The sequence below is a fragment of the Hemibagrus wyckioides genome, linkage group LG17 (genome assembly GCF_019097595.1).
Source record: "Hemibagrus wyckioides isolate EC202008001 linkage group LG17, SWU_Hwy_1.0, whole genome shotgun sequence".
In the NCBI taxonomy this organism is placed as follows: Eukaryota; Metazoa; Chordata; class Actinopteri; order Siluriformes; family Bagridae; genus Hemibagrus; species Hemibagrus wyckioides.
The window spans coordinates 25320705-25343002 of NC_080726.1; the positions used below are offsets into that span (position 1 = coordinate 25320705).

A 22298-nucleotide genomic window follows, 5' to 3' on the forward strand; every position below is an offset into this window, starting at 1 on the left:
AGATATTGAATCATACATGTTTAAAAGCATCCATTCATTTTGTGATTGCCACAAGGTAGAAAAAAATTTTGCTGACCAAAGGATGATGAGTTTAATTCACACACAGATGTACTGGATAGTTAATGAAATCCAGTGTCTGAAAAAATATTTCAACTAATGCATAGTATGTGTGTGTGTGTGGGGGGGGGTATTCAGATTTAAATATGGGATCACCAAAAACAGAACATCTAATAAGGCTATTACAGAGCAAGACAGAACTGCTGATAAAGTGATGTAGTAGTATTTGATTAAATACTTAAAAAACATAATGTGTTGATATGTGATGTCATCATGACATTTCATCATCAGGGCCATGGTTTTATATATATATATATACCTATTTAACTCTTACAAACTCAGACAGTGTTCCTTGATTTCTCCTCCTGTGGAGCTTTATCATGTTATCATTTATTATTAAGTCACTTTTGCTTTCAGCAGTTGTTTGTTCTCTTAATAAAACAGAAAAAAACTAAATCAGTAGAAAAAGAGCCAAAGGGATAGAGAGAGAAAAAAAAAAAAGATGCTGTAAATGATTGAAAGCATGGTGGCACACGGCTTCACGTGGACTCGGACAATCAAAGTCTATTGATCATGTGACTGCAAACAGAAGCAGATGAATGAATTGTGAAGTGGAGTGAAGCCTCTTAATTGTGCAGATCCTCCCAGATGCTTCAGAAGTGAGTGGATGCTGCTTGACCTGGCAGCAGGACAATGATCTGGTTGAGTAAATCACTGGACCTGTACACCACTGAACAGAAATTTTAATGAAAGAAGATCAGAGTAATGACATAAAGCCCTCAATTGAAAAAGCACAAAGTATCTGTTTAATGCAGTTTCTCATCCATTCAGCTAAAGACATTCTGAGATTTATCAACCAGAATATTAAAGCAAGGCACAAACTGTTGTATATTTTTGGCTGCTATCACTGGAACCTCAGTACTTGGTTTCGTTCCCTTTCATGTGCTACATGTTCTGGAAAGACAATAAACCTTGCTTGATTCTTGAAAAGAACTTAATAGAATTCTCCATCATATCTCTACATTTCCATCATATCTCTACATCTCCATCATATCTCTACATTTCCATCATATCTCTACATCTCCATCATATCTCTTCATCTCTATCATATATCTACATCTCCATCATATCTCTACATCTCCATCATATCTCATCTCCATCATATCTCATCTCCATCATATCTCTACATCTCCATCATATCTCATCTCCATCATATCTCATCTCCATCATATCTCTACATCTCCATCATATCTCATCTCCATCATATCTCATCTCCATCATATCTCTACATCTCCATCATATCTCATCTCCATCATATCTCTACATCTCCATCATATCTCATCTCTATCATATCTCTACGTCTCCATCATATCTCTACGTCTCCATCATATCTCATCTCCATCATATCTCATCTCCATCATATCTCTACATCTTCATCATATCTCATCTCCATCATATCTCTACATCTCCATCATATCTCATCTCCATCATATCTCTACATCTCCATCATATCTCTACATCTCCATCATATCTCATCTCCATCATATCTCTACATCTCCATCATATCTCATCTCCATCATATCTCATCTCCATCATATCTCTACATCTCCATCATATCTCATCTCCATCATATCTCTACATCTCCATCATATCTCATCTCCATCATATCTCATCTCCATCATATCTCTACATCTCCATCATATCTCATCTCCATCATATCTCTACATCTCCATCATATCTCATCTCCATCATATCTCTACATCTCCATCATATCTGATCTCCATCATATCTCTACATCTCCATCATATCGCATCTCCATCATATCTCATCTCGATCATATCTCTACATCTCCATCATATCTCATCTCCATCATATCTCTACATCTCCATCATATCTCATCTCCATCATATCTCTACATCTCCATCATATCTCATCTCCATCATATCTCATCTCCATCATATCTCTACATCTCCATCATATCTCTACATCTCCATCATATCTCATCTCCATCATATCTCTACATCTCCATCATATCTCATCTCCATCATATCTCTACATCTCCATCATATCTCTACATCTCCATCATATCTCATCTCCATCATATCTCATCTCCATCATATCTCTACATCTCCATCATATCTCATCTCCATCATATCTCTACATCTCCATCATATCTCTACATCTCCATCATATCTCATCTCCATCATATCTCTACATCTCCATCATATCTCTACATCTCCATCATATCTCATCTCCATCATATCTCTACATCTCCATCATATCTCATCTCCATCATATCTCTACATCTCCATCATATCTCATCTCCATCATATCTCTACATCTCCATCATATCTCTACATCTCCTTCATATCGCATCTCCATCATATCTCTACATCTCCATCATATCTCATCTCCATCATATCTCTACATCTCCATCATATCTCTACATCTCCATCATATCTCATCTCCATCATATCTCTACATCTCCATCATATCTCATCTCCATCATATCTCTACATCTCCATCATATCTCATCTCCATCATATCTCATCTCCATCATATCTCTACATCTCCATCATATCTCTACATCTCCATCATATCTCATCTCCATCATATCTCTACATCTCCATCATATCTCATCTCCATCATATCTCTACATCTCCATCATATCTCTACATCTCCATCATATCTCATCTCCATCATATCTCATCTCCATCATATCTCTACATCTCCATCATATCTCATCTCCATCATATCTCATCTCCATCATATCTCTACATCTCCATCATATCTCATCTCCATCATATCTCATCTCCATCATATCTCTACATCTCCATCATATCTCATCTCCATCATATCTCTACATCTTCATCATATCTCATCTCCATCATATCTCTACATCTCCATCATATCTCATCTCCATCATATCTCTACATCTCCATCATATCTCTACATCTCCATCATATCTCATCTCCATCATATCTCTACATCTCCATCATATCTCATCTCCATCATATCTCATCTCCATCATATCTCTACATCTCCATCATATCTCATCTCCATCATATCTCTACATCTCCATCATATCTCATCTCCATCATATCTCATCTCCATCATATCTCTACATCTCCATCATATCTCATCTCCATCATATCTCTACATCTCCATCATATCTCATCTCCATCATATCTGATCTCCATCATATCTCTACATCTCCATCATATCGCATCTCCATCATATCTCATCTCGATCATATCTCTACATCTCCATCATATCTCATCTCGATCATATCTCTACATCTCCATCATATCTCATCTCCATCATATCTCTACATCTCCATCATATCTCATCTCCATCATATCTCTACATCTCCATCATATCTCATCTCCATCATATCTCTACATCTCCATCATATCTCTACATCTCCATCATATCTCTACATCTCTATCATATCTCTACGTCTCCATCATATCTCTACATCTTCATCATATCTCATCTCCATCATATCTCTACATCTCCATCATATCTCATCTCCATCATATCTCTACATCTCCATCATATCTCTACATCTCCATCATATCTCTACATCTCTATCATATCTCTATGTCTCCATCATATCTCTACATCTTCATCATATCTCATCTCCATCATATCTCTACATCTCCATCATATCGCATCTCCATCATATCTCTACATCTCCATCATATCTCATCTCGATCATATCTCTACATCTCCATCATATCTCATCTCCATCATATCTCTACATCTCCATCATATCTCATCTCCATCATATCTCTACATCTCCATCATATCTCATCTCCATCATATCTCTACATCTCCATCATATCTCTACATCTCCATCATATCTCATCTCCATCATATCTCTACATCTTCATCATATCTCATCTCCATCATATCTCTACATCTCCATCATATCGCATCTCCATCATATCTCTACATCTCCATCATATCTCATCTCCATCATATCTCTACATCTCCATCATATCTCTACATCTCCATCATATCTCTACATCTCTATCATATCTCTACGTCTCCATCATATCTCTACATCTTCATCATATCTCATCTCCATCATATCTCTACATCTCCATCATATCTCATCTCCATCATATCTCTACATCTCCATCATATCTCATCTCCATCATATCTCTACATCTCCATCATATCTCTACATCTCCTTCATATCTCATCTCCATCATATCTCTACATCTTCATCATATCTCATCTCCATCATATCTCTACATCTCCATCATATCTCTACATCTCCATCATATCTCATCTCCATCATATCTCTACATCTCCATCATATCTCATCTCCATCATATCTCTACATCTCCATCATATCTCATCTCCATCATATCTCATCTCCATCATATCTCTACATCTCCATCATATCTCATCTCCATCATATCTCATCTCCATCATATCTCATCTCCATCATATCTCTACATCTCCATCATATCTCATCTCCATCATATCCCTACATCAGAAAATAAAATACATGTTATCCTGTATTGTGATGATCCTGGCCTTTAGAGTAACAGGTCTGACTGCTGTATCACGGCACACCACAGGTTTATAAACATCATTTCTACAGCAGCAGCACATTCCCTTGGACTTGTACAGCAGGAGCTCCACTAAAAATAAATAGATTTAAAATCTCTGTGATTATTATGGTTAGGTTTTCAGTGATTTATTTGACTTTTAGGTCTGAAGTGTCAGCGCTTTCCTACTTTCGGAGGTAAAACTGTAAGTTTTAGTTTTCTGACATCTTCAGGGCAGAGGAGTTTCCACTTCTTTACAGTTTCTAAGTAACATGACAAGCTGTGTTTATTTATTTATTCTGCTATAACAGAAGTGACCTCAGGAACTCATTTACAAACATTCAATAGATATAAAGTATGACATGGTCTAGTGTATTTTAATAAAGAAAACTGTAATTGTTGGTAAACAGCTGTGGTGTAGGAGAAAGAAAACAGGAAAATACACAACTTTAGGGTGGTGATGGTAACTCAGCTCTGCTTCATCACACCACCTTGGTGTAGATTACGCTCTATAACTGCTCACCCCTTAGTGCTTTATCCTGTACTTATCACAGAGGAGAGAGTTTATTACAGACTCCACTCTGAGAAACTAACAGCGTGAACAAAGATAAACTTATTTTTAGAAAGTGTTTGGATTAGTTCTTGTAGTGGAGATTTAATATAAAGAGAGAGAGAGAGAGAGAGAGAGAGAGAGAGAGATTATTACGACTAACAAAACTAACAATAATCAGCCTCAGCACCTTATCCACAGAATCCGTCCCAACCTAATGATCAACACATAAGTTATCTATCTTATTGGGGGAAAAAACACTATCATTTGGATCAGAGAACATACAGCGACAAAAACTGAGGAACACGCCCAGAGAGAGAGGCAGGTCCAGCCCGAGCTTCCCAGAGAGAGAGGCAGGTCCAGCCCGAGCTGCCCAGAGAGAGAGAGGCAGGTCCAGCCCGAGCTGCCCAGAGAGAGAGAGGCAGGTCCAGCCCGAGCTGCCCAGAGAGAGAGGCTGGTCCAGCCCGAGCTGCCCAGAGAGAGAGAGGCAGGTCCAGCCCGAGCTGCCCAGAGAGAGAGAGGCAGGTCCAGCCCGAGCTGCCCAGAGAGAGAGAGGCAGGTCCAGCCCGAGCTGCCCAGAGAGAGAGAGGCTGGTCCAGCCCGAGCTGCCCAGAGAGAGAGAGGCTGGTCCAGCCCGAGCTGCCCAGAGAGAGAGGGTGGTCCAGCCCGAGCTGCCCAGAGAGAGAGAGGCAGGTCCAGCCCGACCTGCCCAGAGAGAGAGAGGCTGGTCCAGCCCGAGCTGCCCAGAGAGAGAGGGTGGTCCAGCCCGAGCTGCCCAGAGAGAGAGAGGCCAGGTTCAGCCCGAGCTGCCCAGAGAGAGAGGCAGGTCCAGCCCGAGCTGTCCAGAGAGAGAGGCAGGTCCAGCCCGAGCTGCCCAGAGAGAGAGGCAGGTCCAGCCCAAGCTGCCCAGAGAGAGGCAGGTCCAGCCCGAGCTGCCCAGAGAGAGGCAGGTCCAGCCCGAGCTGCCCAGAGAGAGAGGCAGGTCCAGCCTAAGCTGCCCAGAGAGAGAGGCAGGTCCAGCCCGAGCTGCCCAGAGAGAGAGAGGCTGGTCCAGCCCGAGCTGCCCAGAGAGAGAGGGTGGTCCAGCCCGAGCTGCCCAGAGAGAGAGAGGCCAGGTTCAGCCCGAGCTGCCCAGAGAGAGAGGCAGGTCCAGCCCGAGCTGTCCAGAGAGAGAGGCAGGTCCAGCCCGAGCTGCCCAGAGAGAGAGGCAGGTCCAGCCCAAGCTGCCCAGAGAGAGGCAGGTCCAGCCCGAGCTGCCCAGAGAGAGGCAGGTCCAGCCCGAGCTGCCCAGAGAGAGAGGCAGGTCCAGCCTAAGCTGCCCAGAGAGAGAGGCAGGTCCAGCCCGAGCTGCCCAGAGAGAGAGGCAGGTCCAGCCTAAGCTGCCCAGAGAGAGAGGCAGGTCCAGCCCGAGCTACCCAGAGAGAGGCAGGTCCAGCCTGAGCTGCCCAGAGAGAGGCAGGTCCAGCCTGAGCTGCCCAGAGAGAGGCAGGTCCAGCCTAAGCTGCCCAGAGAGAGAGGCAGGTCCAGCCTGAGCTGCCCAGAGAGAGGCAGGTCCAGCCTGAGCTGTCCAGTGTGAGCAGGTTCTGTCTGTACTGTATCCAAGCAGTGTTGGAGACAGAGCTACACTTCTTAACTACCTGTCCTAACTACAAAGAAATTCCAACACAATTTTACACCAGATTTCAAATGATTTGTCTGGACTTCAAAAAGCTGGAGAAGGAAACACTTCACACACACACACACACACACACACACACACACTACTCAAAGCCCATAGACTACTTTTTTAAGGATTGTTTAATTTTGATTTATTTCTTCACTTGTTCATCTCATCATTTGTTCTCTGTTCAGGTGTTATTCCTTGCCTTTTTACATGCTTTGGCAGTACCAACTCATTTGAATTGAACTGAGAGAGTGAGAGAGAGAGAGAGAGAGAGAGAGAGTGGGGGGTAAACTAAACCTTGGGTACTTCTGTCTTTGTATTCAGTGAATGTAGTGGAGATACAGAGTGTTTATCTTGATCTTGATCTGGTGAAGTTATTCTGTCCTCACGTCCTCCTCACTTGCTCTGAGTGTAAAGCAGAAGATTCTCTGAGTCAGTCTTCCTGTTAAGACTGATGTGAGGGCTGGATGATTTGCTCTGATTTGTGATGAGCTCTCTTTGATTGCTGTGCTTGTCTGATCGGCAGGTGAGCTGTATGATCTGGATGCGGCATCACTTCAGCTCAAAGTTATCAGCTATGTGAGTTATAGCACACACACACACACACACACTAAGATTTTAAGAATTGATCTGAATTTTCCTTTCTTTTATTTTTCATTTCTAATAATAAGGTCACATCCGTCCATCCTGATGTGTGTGTGTGTGTGTGTGTGTGTGCGTGTGTTTGTGTGGTCACTTATTTATTTTATGAATGCATATGAGTGATGGGAGTGTTCCTAAAGTCTTTGGTGCTGTGATGATGACTCTTCTCACTCAGGAGAGCAGAGAAAAGCAGAGGCAGATGAACAGATTAAGCCTTATCAGCACAATTAGATGAATAATTCACCTCTGAATATCAGAGAGGCAGAGTCTGTTCATCACTTAACATTAATGACTAAACAGCGGAGGAGAAAATCCCATGCCGTGGAATTGGACCTTCGGTGGTTGTATCTTCCGCAAATAAACATTCCACAGTATCCAGTTGCTCAATATTTTTTATCCAGCTAAATATCATGAGAGTTAGAATATAATCCCCAATAGTGCACCTCTGTGTGGCTCAGGCTACAAGAGTTTTTATAGCATCAGACTCACACATTAATTTGCATGGAGAATACAGTGCTCAGCTTTTCATTGCTAATAAATCAAAGCCACAAATGAAACCTGCTGCTAGAACATGGATGACCTTGGAGGTAACTCGTATCTTCATGGCTCCTGCAACGTCTTTCAAAGACTCTTCTGCTAAAGTTAAACAAGGATGCATTCATCACTTGCATAAGTCCAAGGCAGCAAATAACGAATTAAGTGTAAAAAGTAAGAAGACTAAACAGACATGCAGTTTGATTTGTTAGGTCGATGTGTTTATGTAATAAAAAATAAATAAAATCGCAGTAAAACAGTCTGATGTTAGAATACATATCCCCTGTACAAGAAGACTTGGGTCTGACAAATTCAGCAACAGAATATAGTTGTAATATAATTAATTGTATAGTATAGTTATGTAGTTCTGTTCTATAAACAGTGCAGGAGATTACAGAGATCTCCCGCTGTCTGTCTTTATAAGAGCCAAGTGTTTATAGTGACTCTGCTAACAGACGTGATACAGTATTTAACGTTTTTATTTAATGACACAAGGCTCAAACTGAGAGAGAGAGAGAGAGAGAGAGAGAGAACAGACAGGGAAAAATAAAAAACATGAATCAGCATATGTTTATTTCACATTCATTTATTTCAGCTGGTAACTGCAGTTTAAACAGCATTCTGTGTGTGTGTGTGTGTGTGTGTGTGTGTGTGTGTGTGTGTGTAGTAAAGATTGGTGTCCTCATCAGTATTCTGTAGTTTTTTACTCTCTTGTGTCTCAGGGGACATATTAGCATAAAATCCTTATCAGTGTTTATACAGATTCTTACATCTTTTTGAGGGAAGCACACACACACACACACACACTCTCTCTCTCTCTCTCTCTTTTGTTCTTTGTTCTCTTTTGCTAAAATATCTACTTATCCATCTTTTTAAAAAGATTTTTCCAAACATCGGACAGCAGTGGTTTATTTATCTGTCTATCTGTTTATTTATTTATTTATACATATGACCTCTTTATTTCCCATGAGGTCAGTGTGTAAACAGGATATTGAACAAATACCAGATTACAGGTAGAATTACAAAACAATTGTTTGTTTCTTAAATGTGATTGGCCCGAGCCGTGGTCAGATCCTCACTATACACAAACAAATATGATTAATAATTACCTTATTTATTCATTTTAGCATGTTTTTTCACGGTTTTATAAAAGCAATAATCCACTCAAGGCTATGTGTTAGTAACTGTATGACAGGTAAGGGCGAGTTAGACACTCAGTGTCACAATCCATACGCAATACAAAATGGGTTTATACCACAGAGCGGCTGAATACCCCGAGCTGACCCGCCCTATGGTGTGCTGTGTAACATTGGAAGGAATCTCCACAGACAGCACTTTCTGACAGTCAGAGGTACAGCTGTAGCTTTACGGGTTCTGACTTCTTCAGGAGTTTTATGCTGTGCAGTTTCTCTGTAACATGACAAGTTGCATCTTAACTTTAAGAGAGAGAAAAAAGAAAAGCTACAACATGGAATGCAATTCTAAATGAAAAAAAGCACTGCATGTTCATTAATAGGTTAAAATTGTAATTCCTTGCAAATTGCTGTGTTAAGAACAAAATCATGATCCCGATGTTATAGAAAATGAATTAGCTTTGAGGTGATGATGTTACGCTGCCCAGTGGATTATGCTTGTAAAACAGTGTGTCTAATTCTTTACATCACACAGCCTCTAAGAGCTGATTATTGTTCTATTAAGAGTGTAAATCCATTAAAATACAATTTAAAAATGCACACCATTCAATTACAAATGCATAAAAATCAATGATTCAGTGATTCTGATGATTTTTGCTGTTTTGGTGCTGAAATTTGGTGCTAGGTTAAACTGCTCTCTTCTGAATTCCTAAACTAAAAGATTTTACACTGACCTTTTTCTTTATTTAAAGCAGAAAATAACTTTTAACATTTAGTGAATATTAAATGAGAATGTTACGTGAAAACAAAAGTGCAGACAGTTGAAAAGCATAATTAAATACAGTTGCATTGAAAACACCACAACTCGCGCGCGCACACACACACACACACACACACACACTCCTCAACCTTGATAACTGCTCATTATATGTGTTTGGTCAGAGAATGTATTTGTCACAAGCTTTCCTCTTCTCTCATGGCAGAAATTGGTTGATTTTTTTTAAATGAAAAATGAGTGCTTGTTTTGTGTTAAAATTAATCACTTTAACTACAATTCATATTGTTCTCTCTCTCTCTCTCTCTCTCTCTCTCTCTCTCCCTCTCTCTCTGTCCCCCTCTCTCTCTGTCTCCCCCCCCACATTATTCCATATGTTTATTTTCTTTTCAGCTTCTTTGCCAGCATCTATAAATTATTTCATGATCATTTCTCTCAGCACTGTGTTCCTTTTATCCTGTCCCAAGTCTGAAGCCTTTCATCTTTTTTCCTACTCCTCTACGTCTTCTTCTCCTTCCCATCAAGTTGGTTTTGATCCCCGGTGTGTGTTTTATTTCCTGGGGGCATTCACAAATTGACAAGAGCTTCCTGCTGGACTAAATGGTGTTTGGATTAGCTCTGTAGTGCAGTCTTTTAGAGCTGTTAGAGTGGCTTTAAGAGAAGAAAAACACACTACTACACACTACACTACACTACAGTACAGTACACTACAGTACAGTACACTACACTACAGTATAGTACAGTACAGTACACTACACTACAGTACACTACAGTACAGTACAGTACACTACAGTACAGTACACTACACTACAGTACAGTACACTACACTACAGTACACTACAGTACAGTACACTACAGTACACTACACTACAGTACACTACAGTACAGTACACTACACTACAGTACACTACAGTACAGTACACTACACTACACTACACTACACTACAGTACACTACACTACAGTACAGTACAGTACACTACACTACACTACAGTACACTACACTACAGTACACTACAGTACAGTACACTACACTACAGTACAGTACACTACACTACACTACACTACAGTACACTACACTACAGTACAGTACACTACACTACAGTACACTACAGTACACTACACTACAGTACACTACACTACAGTACACTACACTACACTACAGTACACTACAGTACAGTACACTACACTACAGTACACTACAGTACAGTACACTACAGTACACTACACTACACTACAGTACAGTACACTACAGTACAGTACACTACAGTCCAGTACACTACACTACACTACAGTACAGTACACTACAGTACACTACACTACACTACACTACAGTACAGTACACTACACTACACTACACTACAGTACACTACAGTACAGTACACTACAGTACAGTACACTACACTACAGTATAGTACAGTACAGTACACTACACTACAGTACACTACAGTACAGTACAGTACACTACAGTACAGTACACTACACTACAGTACAGTACACTACACTACAGTACACTACAGTACAGTACACTACAGTACAGTACACTACACTACAGTACACTACAGTACACTACACTACACTACAGTACACTACAGTACAGTACACTACACTACAGTACACTACAGTACAGTACACTACACTACAGTACACTACACTACAGTACACTACAGTACAGTACACTACACTACAGTACAGTACACTACACTACACTACACTACAGTACACTACACTACAGTACACTACAGTACAGTACACTACACTACAGTACAGTACACTACACTACAGTACACTACAGTACACTACACTACAGTACACTACACTACACTACAGTACACTACAGTACAGTACACTACACTACAGTACACTACAGTACAGTACACTACAGTACACTACACTACACTACAGTACAGTACACTACAGTACAGTACACTACAGTACAGTACAGTACACTACAGTACACTACAGTCCAGTACACTACACTACACTACAGTACAGTACACTACAGTACACTACACTACACTACACTACAGTACAGTACACTACACTACACTACACTACAGTACAGTACAGTACAGTACACTACACTACAGTACACTACAGTACAGTACACTACAGTACACTACACTACACTACACTACAGTACAGTACAGTACACTACAGTACAGTACACTACAGTACACTACACTACAGTACACTACAGTACAGTACACTACACTACAGTACACTACACTACACTACAGTACACTACACTACAGTACACTACAGTACACTACACTACAGTACAGTACACTACACTACACTACACTACAGTACACTACACTACAGTACACTACAGTACAGTACACTACAGTACACTACACTACAGTACAGTACAGTACACTACACTACACTACACTACAGTACACTACACTACAGTACACTACAGTACAGTACACTACACTACAGTACACTACACTACACTACACTACAGTACACTACACTACAGTACACTACACTACACTACACTACAGTACAGTACACTACAGTACACTACACTACAGTACACTACACTACAGTACACTACAGTACAGTACACTACAGTACACTACACTACAGTACACTACAGTACACTACACTACACTACAGTACAGTACACTACACTACAGTACACTACACTACAGTACACTACAGTACAGTACACTACACTACACTACACTACAGTACAGTACAGTACACTACAGTACAGTACACTACAGTACAGTACAGTACAGTACAGTACAGTACAGTACACTACAGTCCAGTACACTACACTACACTACAGTACAGTACACTACAGTACACTACACTACAGTACACTACAGTACAGTACAGTACAGTACAGTACACTACAGTACACTACACTACAGTACAGTACACTACACTACAGTACACTACACTACACTACACTACAGTACACTACACTACACTACACTACAGTACACTACACTACAGTACACTACAGTACACTACAGTACAGTACACTACACTACACTACACTACAGTACACTACACTACAGTACACTACAGTACAGTACACTACAGTACACTACACTACAGTACAGTACAGTACACTACACTACACTACACTACAGTACACTACACTACAGTACACTACAGTACAGTACACTACACTACAGTACACTACACTACAGTACAGTACACTACACTACAGTACACTACACTACACTACACTACAGTACACTACACTACAGTACACTACAGTACACTACACTACAGTACAGTACACTACACTACACTACACTACAGTACACTACACTACAGTACACTACAGTACAGTACACTACAGTACACTACACTACAGTACAGTACACTACACTACACTACACTACAGTACACTACACTACAGTACACTACAGTACACTACACTACACTACAGTACACTACAGTACAGTACACTACACTACAGTACACTACAGTACAGTACACTACAGTACACTACACTACACTACACTACAGTACAGTACAGTACACTACAGTACAGTACACTACAGTACAGTACAGTACAGTACAGTACAGTACAGTACACTACAGTCCAGTACACTACACTACACTACAGTACAGTACACTACAGTACACTACACTACAGTACACTACAGTACAGTACACTACACTACACTACAGTACAGTACACTACACTACACTACAGTACAGTACAGTACACTACACTACAGTACACTACAGTACAGTACACTACAGTACACTACACTACACTACACTACAGTACAGTACAGTACACTACAGTACAGTACACTACAGTACAGTACAGTACAGTACAGTACACTACAGTCCAGTACACTACACTACACTACAGTACAGTACACTACACTACACTACAGTACACTACACTACAGTACACTACAGTACAGTACACTACACTACAGTACACTACACTACACTACAGTACACTACACTACAGTACAGTACACTACACTACACTACACTACAGTACACTACACTACAGTACACTACAGTACACTACACTACAGTACACTACACTACAGTACAGTACACTACACTACACTACACTACAGTACACTACACTACAGTACAGTACAGTACACTACAGTACAGTACACTACACTACAGTACACTACACTACAGTACAGTACACTACACTACACTACACTACAGTACACTACTGTACAGTACACTACACTACAGTACAGTACACTACAGTACACTACACTACACTACACTACAGTACAGTACACTACAGTACACTACAGTACAGTACACTACACTACAGTACAGTACAGTACAGTACACTACACTACAGTACAGTACACTACAGTACACTACACTACAGTACAGTACACTACACTACACTACACTACAGTACACTACACTACACTACAGTACAGTACACTACAGTACACTACACTACACTACAGTACAGTACACTACAGTACAGTACAGTACACTACACTACAGTACAGTACACTACACTACACTACAGTACACTACAGTACAGTACAGTACAGTACACTACAGTACAGTACACTACACTACAGTACAGTACAGTACAGTACAGTACACTACAGTCCAGTACACTACACTACACTACACTACAGTACAGTACACTACAGTACACTACACTACAGTACACTACAGTACAGTACAGTACAGTACACTACAGTCCAGTACACTACACTACACTACACTACACTACACTACACTACAGTACAGTACACTACAGTACACTACACTACAGTACACTACAGTACAGTACACTACACTACAGTACAGTACACTACACTACACTACAGTACAGTACAGTACAGTCCAGTACACTACACTACACTACACTACAGTACAGTACACTACAGTACACTACACTACACTACACTACAGTACACTACACTACAGTACAGTACACTACAGTACACTACACTACACTACACTACAGTACACTACACTACACTACACTACAGTACAGTACACTACAGTACACTACACTACACTACACTACAGTACAGTACACTACAGTACAGTACACTACACTACACTACAGTACAGTACACTACACTACAGTACAGTACAGTACACTACAGTACAGTACACTACACTACACTACACTACAGTACACTACACTACAGTACACTACTGTACAGTACACTACACTACACTACAGTACACTACAGTACAGTACACTACAGTACACTACACTACACTACAGTACACTACAGTACAGTACACTACACTACACTACAGTACACTACAGTACAGTACAGTACACTACAGTACACTACACTACAGTACACTACACTACAGTACACTACAGTACAGTACACTACACTACAGTACACTACACTACAGTACAGTACACTACACTACAGTACACTACACTACACTACAGTACACTACACTACAGTAGACTACAGTACACTACACTACAGTACAGTACACTACACTACACTACAGTACACTACAGTACAGTACACTACAGTACACTACACTACAGTACACTACACTACAGTACACTACAGTACACTACACTACACTACAGTACACTACAGTACAGTACACTACACTACAGTACACTACAGTACAGTACACTACAGTACACTACACTACACTACACTACAGTACAGTACAGTACACTACAGTACAGTACACTACAGTACAGTACAGTACAGTACAGTACACTACAGTCCAGTACACTACACTACAGTACAGTACACTACAGTACACTACACTACAGTACACTACAGTACAGTACACTACACTACACTACAGTACACTACACTACACTACACTACAGTACACTACAGTACACTACACTACAGTACACTACACTGCACTACACTACACATTGCACTACACTACAGTACACTACACTACAATACACTATACTACACTACAGTACACTACACTACAGTGCACTACACTACAGTACACTACACTACAGTGCACTACACTACACTGCACTACAGTACATTACACACTACACTACACACTACACTACAGTACACTACTCACTACACTACACACTACACTACAGTACACTACACTACACAACACACCACACTAGAGTACACTACACTACACAACACACAACACTACACACAACACAACACACTACAATATACTACACTACAGTACACTACACTACACACTACAGTACAGTACAGTACACTACAGTACACTACACAATACAGTACAGTACACTACACTACACACTACAGTACAGTACACTACACTACAGTACACTACACTACACAATACACTACACACTACACTACAGTACAGTACAGTACACTACACTACATTACACTACACCCTACAGTACAGTACAGTACACTACACTACACTACACACTACAATACACTACACTACACACTACAGTACACTACACAACACACTACACAACACACTACACTATACTACACTACAGTACACTACACTACACTACACACTACAGTACAGTACACTACACTACACACTACACTACAGTACACTACACTACACTACAGTACACTACACACTACACTACACTATACTACACTACAGTACACTACACTACACACTACAGTACAGTACACTATAGTACACTACACAACACACTACACAACACACTACACTATACTACACTACACTACACTATACTACACTACAGTACAGTACACTACACTACACACTACACTACAGTACAATACACTACACACTACAGTACAGTACACTACAATACAGTACACTACACTACACAATACACTACACACTACAGTACAGTACAATACACTACACACTACAGTACAGTACAGTACACTACACAATACAGTACAGTACAGTACACTACACTACAATACAGTACACTACACAATACAGTACAGTACACTACACTACAGTATGCTACACTACAGTACAGTACACTACACTACAGTACACTACACTACACAATACACTACAGTACAGTACACTACAGTACACTACACTACACTACACAATACACTACAGTTCAATACAATAGACTACACACTACACTACACACTACACTACAGTACACTACACTACACAATACACTACAGTACAGTACACTACACTACAGTACAATACACTACACGCTACACTACACTACACTACAGTACACTACACTAAACTACAACACAGTACACTACACAAGAGTACAATACACTACACACTACAATACACTACAGTACACTACACTACAGTACAATACACTACACACTACAATACACTACAGTACACTACACTACAGTACAATACACTACACACTACAATACACTACAGTACAATACACTACACACTACAGTACAGTACAGTACACTACACTACACTACAATACAATACACAGTACACTACAATACAGTACACTACACAATACACTACACACTACACTACAGTACAGTACAGTACACTACACACTACAGTACAGTACAGTACACTACACTACAGTACAATACACTACACACTACAGTACACTACACTACAGTACAGTACACTACACAATACACTACACACTACACAACAGTACAGTACACTACAGTACAGTACACTACACTACACTACACTACAGTACACTACACTACAGTACAGTACACTACACTACACTACAGTACAGTACAGTACACTACAGTACAGTACACTACACTACAGTACACTACACTACACTACAGTACAGTACACTACAGTACAGTACACTACACTACACTACAGTACAGTACACTACAGTACACTACACTACAGTACACTACACTACAGTACAGTACACTACAGTACAGTACACTACACTACAGTACACTACACTACACTACAGTACAGTACACTACAGTACAGTACACTACACTACACTACAGTACAGTACACTACAGTACACTACACTACAGTACAGTACACTACAGTACACTACACTACAGTACAGTACACTACACTACAGTACAGTACACTACACTACACTACAGTACACTACACTACAGTACAGTACAGTACACTACACTACACTACACTACACTACAGTACACTACACTACACTACAGTACAGTACACTACAGTACACTACACTACACTACAGTACACTACAGTACAGTACACTACACTACACTACACTACAGTACAGTACACTACACTACACTACAGTACACTACAGTACAGTACAGTACAGTACACTACAGTACAGTACACTACACTACAGTACAGTACAGTACAGTACAGTACACTACAGTCCAGTACACTACACTACACTACAGTACAGTACACTACAGTACACTACACTACAGTACACTACAGTACAGTACAGTACAGTACACTACAGTCCAGTACACTACACTACACTACACTACACTACACTACAGTACAGTACACTACAGTACACTACACTACAGTACACTACAGTACAGTACACTACACTACAGTACAGTACACTACACTACACTACAGTACAGTACAGTACAGTCCAGTACACTACACTACACTACACTACAGTACAGTACACTACAGTACACTACACTACACTACACTACAGTACAGTACAGTACACTACAGTACACTACACTACACTACACTACAGTACACTACACTACACTACACTACACTACAGTACAGTACACTACAGTACACTACACTACACTACAGTACAGTACACTACAGTACAGTACACTACACTACACTACAGTACAGTACACTACACTACACTACAGTACAGTACAGTACAGTACAGTACACTACACTACACTACACTACAGTACACTACACTACAGTACACTACTGTACAGTACACTACACTACACTACACTACAGTACACTACAGTACAGTACACTACACACTACACTACAGTACAGTACACTACACTACACAATACACTACAGTACAGTACACTACACTACAGTACACTACACTACACAATACACTACAGTACAGTACACTACACTACACACTACACTACACTACACTACACAATACACTACAGTACAGTACACTACACTACAGTACAATACACTACACACTACAATACACTACAGTACACTACAGTACACTACACTACAGTACACTACACTACAGTACACTACAGTACACTACACTACACTACAGTACACTACAGTACAGTACACTACACTACAGTACACTACAGTACAGTACACTACAGTACACTACACTACACTACACTACAGTACAGTACAGTACACTACAGTACAGTACACTACAGTACAGTACAGTACAGTACAGTACACTACAGTCCAGTACACTACACTACACTACAGTACAGTACACTACAGTACACTACACTACAGTACACTACAGTACAGTACACTACACTACACTACAGTACAGTACACTACACTACAGTACAGTACAGTACACTACACTACAGTACACTACAGTACAGTACACTACAGTACACTACACTACACTACAGTACAGTACAGTACACTACAGTACAGTACACTGCAGTACAGTACACTACAGTACAGTACACTACAGTACAGTACACTACACTACACTACATTACAGTACACTATACTACACTACAGTACACTACACTACACACTACAGTACAGTACACAACACTACAGTGCACTACACACTACACCACACAACACACGACACTACACACTACACTATACTACACTACAGTACAGTACACTACACTACACACTACACTACAGTACACTACACTACACATTACAGTACACTACACTACAGTACAATACACTACACTACACATTACACTACAGTACACTACACTACAGTACACTACACTACACTACACTATACACTACAGTACACTACACTACACTACACTACACATTACACTACAGTACACTACACTACAGTACACTACACTACACTACACACTACAGTACACTACACTACACTACACACTACAGTAGAGTACAGTACACTACACATTACACTACAGTACAATACACTACACACTACATTACAATGCAGTACACTACAGTACAGTACAGTACAGTACACTACAGTACACTACACACTACAATACACTACAGTACACTACACACTACACTACACTACACTTCAGTACACTACACTACACTACACTACACTACAGTACACTACACTACACTACAGTACACTACAGCACACTACACTACACACTACAATACACTACACACTACACTACACATTACACTACAGTACACTACACTACACTACAGTACACTACACTACACTACAGTACACTACACTACACTACACTACAGTACACTACAGCACACTACACTACACACTACAATACACTACACACTACACTACACATTACACTACAGTACACTACACTACACTACAGTACACTACACTACACTACAACACAGTACACTACACTACAGTACAATACACTACACACTACAATACACTACACTACAGTACAATACACTACACACTACAATACACTACAGCACACTACACACTACACTACACACTACAGTACAGTACACTACACATTACACTACAGTACACTACACTACAGTACACTACACTACAGTACACTACAATACACTACAGTACACTACACTACACTACAGTACAATACACTACACACTACAATACACTACAGCACACTACACACTACACTACACACTACAGTACAGTACACTACACATTACACTACAGTACAATACACTACACTACACTACACTACAGTACACTACACTACAGTACTCTACACTACAGTACACTACACTACACACTACAATACACTACAGTACACTACACTACAGTACACTACACTACAGTACACTACACTACACACTACACTACACTACAGTACACTACACACTAGTACACTACACACTACACTACAGTACAATACACTACACTACACTACAGTACACTACAGTGCACTAAACTACAGTACACTACATGACACACTACAATACACTACAGCAGACTACACACTACACTACAGTACACTACACTACAGTACACTACACTACACACTACAGTACAATACACTACACTACGCATTACACTACAGTACACTACAGTACAGTACACTACACTACACTACACAATACACTACACACTACACAACAGTACAGTACACTACACTACAGTACAGTACAGTACAGTAAACTACACTACACAATACACTACACACTACACAACAGTACAGTACACTACACTACAGTAAACTACACTACACTACACACTACAGTACAGTACACTACACTACACAATACACAACACACTACACAACAGTACAGTACACTACACTACAGTACAGTACACTACAGTAAACTACACTACACTACACACTACAGTACAGTACACTACACTACACATTAAACTACAGTACACTACAGTACAGTACACTACAGTACACTACACTACACTACAGTACACTACACTACACACTACAGTAGAGTACACTACACTACACATTACACTACAGTACACTACACTACAGTACAATACACTACAGTACACTACACTACAGTACAGTACACTACACTACACATTACACTACAGTACACTACACTACAGTACACTACACTACGGTACACTACACTACACACTACAATACACTACAGTAAACTACACACTACACTACAGTATAGTACACTACACACTACACTACACTACAGTACAATACACTACACTACACTACACTAAACCACACTACACTACACACTACAGTACACTACACACTACACTACAATACACTACACTACACACTACAGTACAGTACACTACACTACACTAAACTACACTACACAATACACTACACACTACACAACAGTACAGTACACTACACTACAGTACCCTACACTACACAATACACTACACACTACACTACAGTACGGTACACTACACTACACTAAACTACACTACACAATACACTACACACTACACTACAGTACAGTACACTACACTAAACTACACTACACAATACACTACACACTACACAACAGTACAGTACACTACACTACAGTACCCTACACTACACAATACACTACACACTACACAACAGTACAGTACACTACACTACAGTACCCTACACTACACAATACACTACACACTACACTACACTACAGTACACTACACTACACTACATACTACAGTACAGTACACTACACAATACACTACACTACACATTACACTACACTACAGTACAGTACACTACACTACAGTACAGTACACTACACTACACTACATACTACAGTACAGTACACTACACAATACACTACACTACACATTACACTACACTACAGTACAGTACACTACACTACAGTACAATACACTACACACTACACTACACTACACACTACAGTACACTACACTACAGTACACTACACTACACTACAGTACAATACACTACACACTGCACTACACACTACAGTACAGTACACTACACTACACAA

At 40.1% G+C, this 22298-nt stretch overlaps 1 protein-coding gene across 8 annotated transcripts in view; it reads left to right on the plus strand.

Moving 5' to 3' along the window:
• The window catches only part of LOC131367872 (cGMP-dependent 3',5'-cyclic phosphodiesterase), a 221786-nt gene that overhangs the window by 147973 nt on the left and 51515 nt on the right, over window positions 1-22298 (plus strand). For all 8 annotated transcript variants that reach the window (XM_058413487.1, XM_058413479.1, XM_058413485.1 and 5 more), the window contains one exon: window positions 7362-7414. In XM_058413487.1, the coding sequence (XP_058269470.1) occupies window positions 7362-7414 (53 nt within the window). The remainder of the gene's footprint in view (window positions 1-7361; window positions 7415-22298) is intronic.